General features: G+C 44.8%; 1 protein-coding gene across 1 annotated transcript; it reads left to right on the top strand.

The window, feature by feature from the left end:
- The first annotated feature begins 2,174 nt into the window (after positions 1-2,174).
- Positions 2,175-5,355, top strand: LOC106809527 (ninjurin-2-like). Its single transcript, XM_014812622.1, has 3 exons — positions 2,175-2,224; positions 4,137-4,244; positions 4,946-5,355. The coding sequence occupies exons 1-3, from the start codon at positions 2,195-2,197 to the stop codon at positions 5,198-5,200; spliced, it is 393 nt and encodes a 130-aa protein (XP_014668108.1). The 5' UTR covers positions 2,175-2,194; the 3' UTR covers positions 5,201-5,355.
- The last annotated feature ends 415 nt before the right edge of the window (positions 5,356-5,770 follow it).

Raw genomic sequence — 5,770 nt, 5'->3', positions numbered from 1 at the left:
GTGTATCCAGGTATTGCCGACAGTATGACACTGTTAGCACCTGTCATGGAATATAAATTGTGACAGTTTATTATCATTATTTATGATTAGCATCAATATTATATGTAGCATGTTTCATAATACCAAAAACCAGCCAAATGTAAATTTGACCAGAACCGAAGAGCGACTGGGTTCAGCTGAGGTCTGTTGCTACCTGTCGTACTAGTATCATACTAACTCAATCTCCCCCGACGTCCCAAAAATCAAGACCGTACGTCGAGCCGTGTTAAGATTTTGTGCCATAACTGTTGACACACAGACACGATACGACGCACGGATGGACGGACAATCATGCGATTCTACAACAGGGGCGGATTCAGAGGGTTTGGGTGACCAGTTTCCATAGTTCTAGTCACAGCTCGGGGGGTCCGGAAATGTAACGAAATGTAAAAAATTCCCCCCGGGAATTTTTAAAAAATTTGGCTATATTTGTGCATTCTGGTGAATTTTGAGGGTCAATTCTGAAGATACCCAGCCTGTGACCGGTTTCTGGAAATTGGTGCAAACCGGCCTAAATCCGCGCCTGTACAAGCTGCATCTGACTTCGTCAGCTGAGCTAAAAATAAAAGATTTTCTCATGTCGAATGTTGGTTATCACGGAGTATGCAGAGCAAACAATAAAACTGCACTGGTAAAGCGCATATGTCTGTAAATGAGTACTTGTAGATTTATTATATTTATCACATGATGCATTCAATCCTTCGTAGAATGACTCCTCTAACATCTGTTTTTTACGTGTTACATGTTAGTCAGCTGGAGGCTAGACTGGTGAGTTTTTTTAGCCATAGTCTAGCTAGACAAGCGTCGCTCAACAAGATTCGCGGCTACGTTGATGTATTAGGGAGAATGGTAGACGTGGTTGTGTTAGACAGATTAGAGGTCATTGTGAAATGGGGGTAGCGACGTTAGTCTGTGAGAACGGGTACATGTGCGTGGTGCATGTGGTTTGTAGGAGTGTTGGGGAATATATAGAGAGAGATGTAAGGGGAGAGAGGATTCTGGGTCTGGTCGCGGAAGGAGGCACATGCGCGTATGTGCGTGTGCGCGTTCTTTGTCTCTTTGTGCGATTGTCGAGTTGTGACGACACTGTGTATGCGCTATTATAGTTGATGACAGTTACAACATAAGGTTTGAATTTATATCTTCATTCCTGTTTACACTCCTTCTCTCCTTCTGTTGCACTTGCCACCTCTGGACATATTTTTACAGCTCGTGTTTCACTCCCAACCACCTGAAAACACATTAGCACAATATGTCACCAATAGCCCTTTTGGCTTTTGATGACATTTTCTCATTACCTTCTTAAAATTATTTTTTTGTTATAATCATGGGTGTGGTTTTGATACTCCTACTTGCACACACGCACGTACGCACACACGCACGCATGCACGCACGCACGCACGAACGTGTACCTGCACACGCGCGCACGCACGCACGTGTACTTGCACACGCACGCACACACTCATGCACGCACGTGTACGTGCACATGCACACATGCACGCACATGTACGCACTCACAGCATGCACGCACCGTGTACGTGCACAGATGCGCACGCACTCACGCACGCACACAGCCCACGCACGAAGAACGCCGTACGTGTACGTACACACGTACGCACGCACGTATACGTGCACACGCACGCACACACGCACACACGTACACACGCATACACGCACGCACGTTTACATATGCACGCACGCACGCATGCATAATAAACCGGTAATAAAAACTACTCACACTGCTGTTTAGCCACAGAATCGAGTTTGTTTGCATAAGGGGAGAGCATTCTGATATATCACGCCAGCAATCCTATGGTGATCAGGCTGTAGACCGCTCTCTGAACGTGACCTGTCTCTGCACGGAGTGACGGTGCGACGGGGTACCAGTCTGAGCCAGCTGATCAGAATGAGATGATCACGCAGTATGGGCGGGAAACAATAGAACATCCTATAATATGACATCACTGCACAAGATTTATAGGCAAAGCCTATCACGCGGCTGGCGGGAGGGCGTACTTGATTCGGTTGCAGTGAGTTTATCAGAAGAATAGCCGCTACAGTACACGTCAGTTGAGCGCTGTCGCTCTGCGGCACTTGTTATTCACTCTTGATAATATGATTAATTTTCAGGCTGATAGAACCTCTGGAAATCCTGATGATAATAGTGCCCATCACGTCTAATTTGGTAAAACAAAGATTGCATATTATTCCTCTATTAGTGTATGTTTAATTAAAGGCATAATAGGCCCATCGATTATGCAATTTTAACGAATTGCTAGGAGTAACGGCACCTTGTGTAGTTAATAAGTACATTACCTGTATAGCCAAACGCGTATTCGTTTGTCCAATATCACTGCTGGTTACTAAGAAATGTCTAATTGAAATCCACAGTCCACGAAATCAGTTACTGACTTGTTTACAGTTTCGAAACCCCATACTTGCGAAACGGGTGTGATACAGATTTATAGTCCACCGGACATTTTCGCACGCATGCCAAAACGCACGCACGCATGCATTTTCGCTCGGCCGTACGCAATGCTAGCCGATTAGTACAGTACCGTAACTGTATACGTAACAGTAGCTCTGATTGTAATGAACGTGCGAATCCACGTACGAATCACGGAGGCGCTCGTGATAATGAAGTAGGCTGTGTTGGGGGCCAACGCTATGGAGGATCGCGGACTAACCACCGGCCACAGACTAAACATGGAAAGCAGACGGCACTACGCGTATTTACGTGATATTGGTCAAACGAATACACCTGTGTCTGAAATTGAAGACATGTGCGGTACCCGTTCATTAGCACCACGGCCTGTGTATTTACTTGTGCCGCAATACGACGAATACACCCAGAGATACATTCTACATAGCTCATTAGTCGTATATAAGCATCCGCGCGAGACAAACAATTCTCGCTAAACCACCCGTAGCAACATGTGACGTTGCCTAACCGAATTCGACGCTATTTGTGCTTGGCAAACCAATTAGCGGTTGGCGCCAGATTACCAGATTTACGGATTTCAATTAGACAATTTCTTAGTAATTAGCAGTGATATTGGACAAACTAATACGCGTTGACTATAGGTAATGCTACTTATTAACTACAGAAGGTGCCAGTTACTGCTAGCATTCGTCAACTTTGTATAATCAATGGGCCTATTATGCCTTTAAAATCAAGTCATTTGTAGAGGTAAATTTTCAAGATGAAAGTAGCTCAACAATATATTACCTTTCTTAGCCTCTAAGAGTTGGGTAATAAGAGTTTTGCATGCTTTTGTATATGCGATTGTATGGTAGTGCGTCAGTAGTAGTATAGTAAGCAGCAGCGCCAGGCAGCAGTAGTAGAACGCAGAACAGTAGCAGGCAGCAGTAGTAGCAGCAGCAACAGTAGCAGCAGCAGCAGTAGCAGCAGCAGCTCAGTAGCAGCAGTAGCAGCAGTAGCAGCGGGTTACAGCTCTATAGACCAAGGTCGCAGGAGACAGAAGGCTCGATAGACGAAGGTTTATTCGCAATACGCATGTGGTTAACACGTCCGGAACCGGCCCCCAGCCTCCAGGCTACGCATCCGGACATCACTGATGCCGTATTCGAACGTGAATATGCCGCACATCCACCGATGCCACTATAAACCCTAACCTTAATCCTAACCCTAACTCTAACCCTAACCTTAACCTTAACCTTAACCCTAACCCTAACCCTAACCCTACCCATAAGTCCATAACCATAACCATAACATAACCATAACCATAACCAATAACCCTAACCCTAACCCTAACCCTAACCTAACCTTTGCAATATTCGGTCTATCGGACCTTTGGGTCTATAGGGATGACCCCGTATCAAGCAGCAGCCTCAGTAGAAGCAGCAGCACTTAGTAGTAGCAGTAGTAGCAGTAGTAGTAGTAGTAATAGTAATAGCAGTAGTATGAGTAGCTATGAGTAGTAGTAATTATAGCAGTAGTAATGAGTAGCTATGAGTAGTAGTAATTATAGCAGTAGTAATGAGTAGTGAGTAATGCATTGCTGGGGTTTGTACGAGCAATCTATTACAAAATCACGCATTCTTCCTTTGTAGCTTAACAGAATTGTTTGTTTCAGTTGTTTCTGTCCCCGAACTTTAATGTAAATAGTTATGTGACGAAGAAGACGATTACTCAGGGTATGCTGGACGTGGCCCTCCTCATGTCAAACGCCTCACAGCTCAAGGTAACAACTCACGTTAGGCACTTCTCATGTAGGCAGTACTGGCATGCATAGTACAGGTGTATTGATATCAATAGCTCAGGTGTAGTTATATAAATAGCTCAGGTGTAGTTATATAAATAGCTCAGGTGTAGTTATCTAAATAGCTCAGGTATAGTTATATAAATAGCTCCGGTATAGTTATATCAATAGCTCAGGTATAGTGATATTAATAGCTCAGGTATAGTTATATAAATAGCTCAGGTATAGTGATATCAATAGCTCAGGTATAGTTATATCAATAGCACAGGTATAGTTATATTAATAGCTCAGGTATAATGATATCAATAGCCTAGGTATAGTTATATAAATAGCTCACGTATAGTTCTATAAATAGCTCAGGTATAGTAATATCAATAGCTCAGTATAGTTATATTGATAGCTCAGGTATAGTTGTATTGATAGCTCAGGTATAGTTATATTGATAGCTCAGGTATAGTGAAATCAATAGTTCTTGTGTAGTGATATCCATAGCTCAGGTATAGTAATATTGATAGCTCAGGTGAAACATATGGCATATTAACATCTATCGCTCACATCTAATATATGGCATATTGTCACCCATAGCACTCGTGTGTGTCGTAGTCATGCGTGGTGTGCTCAGTACTGTATGAGTAATATTACAGTGTAGTGCATAGCTGACGTGTTGTCGTACATGTGTGCAGGCACTGCTGGAGGTTGGCTCGTTCTACCGCTACTACACGTTCATGATGGTGCTGGTGATCGCCTCGATGATGCTGCAGCTCGCCGTGGGAGTCCTACTGCTGTGGCTCTCCATCACCAACATCAACAAGGAGAAGTACCAGGCTCAGCTCGACCGCATTAACGACGCCACGTCCGTTGGCATCTTCTTCATTACCATCATCAACATCTTCAGCGGCGTGTTTGGCATCGAGGCGACGAAGACGCACGCCCTCTAGCGGCGTGTGTCAGCATTGCTGCGACGAAGACGCACGCCCTTTAGCGGCGTGTTCGGCATTGCTGCGACGAAGACGCACGCCCTCTAGCGGCGTGTGTCGGCATCGCTGCGACAAAGATGCACGCCCTCTAGCGGCGTGTTTGGCATTGCTGCGACGAAGATAATAAAAACTACTCACACTGCTGTTTAGCCACAGAATCGAGTTTGTTTGCATAAGGGGAGAGCATTCTTGATATATCACGCAGCAATCCTATGGTGATCAGGCTGTAGACCGGCTCTGAACGTGGACCTGTCTCTGCACGGAGTGACGGTGCCGACCGGGTACCAGTCTGAGCCAGCTGATCAGAATGAGATGATCACCAGTATGGCGGGGAAACAATAGAACATCCTATAATATGACATCACTGCACAAGATTTATAGCAAAGCCTATCAACGCGGTGGCGGGAGGGCGTACTTGATTCGGTTGCCAGTGAGTTTATCAGAAGAATAGCCGGCTACAGTACACGTCAGTTGAGCGCTGTCGCTCTGCGGCACTTGTTATTCACTCTTGATAATATGATTAATTTTCAG

The sequence above is a fragment of the Priapulus caudatus genome, unplaced genomic scaffold (assembly GCF_000485595.1).
Source record: "Priapulus caudatus unplaced genomic scaffold, Priapulus_caudatus-5.0.1 Scaffold361, whole genome shotgun sequence".
In the NCBI taxonomy this organism is placed as follows: Eukaryota; Metazoa; Priapulida; class Priapulimorpha; order Priapulimorphida; family Priapulidae; genus Priapulus; species Priapulus caudatus.
Note: the sequence above shows the minus strand (reverse complement) of the source record. Positions and strands in the feature narration are given on the sequence as shown.

Coding starts and splice junctions, on each gene's coding strand:
- LOC106809527 (XM_014812622.1), top strand. CDS start 2,195: ATGATAATAGTGCCCATCACGTCTAATTTG. Junction 2,225..4,136: donor TGCCCATCACGTCTAATTTG/GTAAAACAAAGA, acceptor TGTTTGTTTCAG/TTGTTTCTGTCCCCGAACTT. Junction 4,245..4,945: donor CAAACGCCTCACAGCTCAAG/GTAACAACTCAC, acceptor ACATGTGTGCAG/GCACTGCTGGAGGTTGGCTC.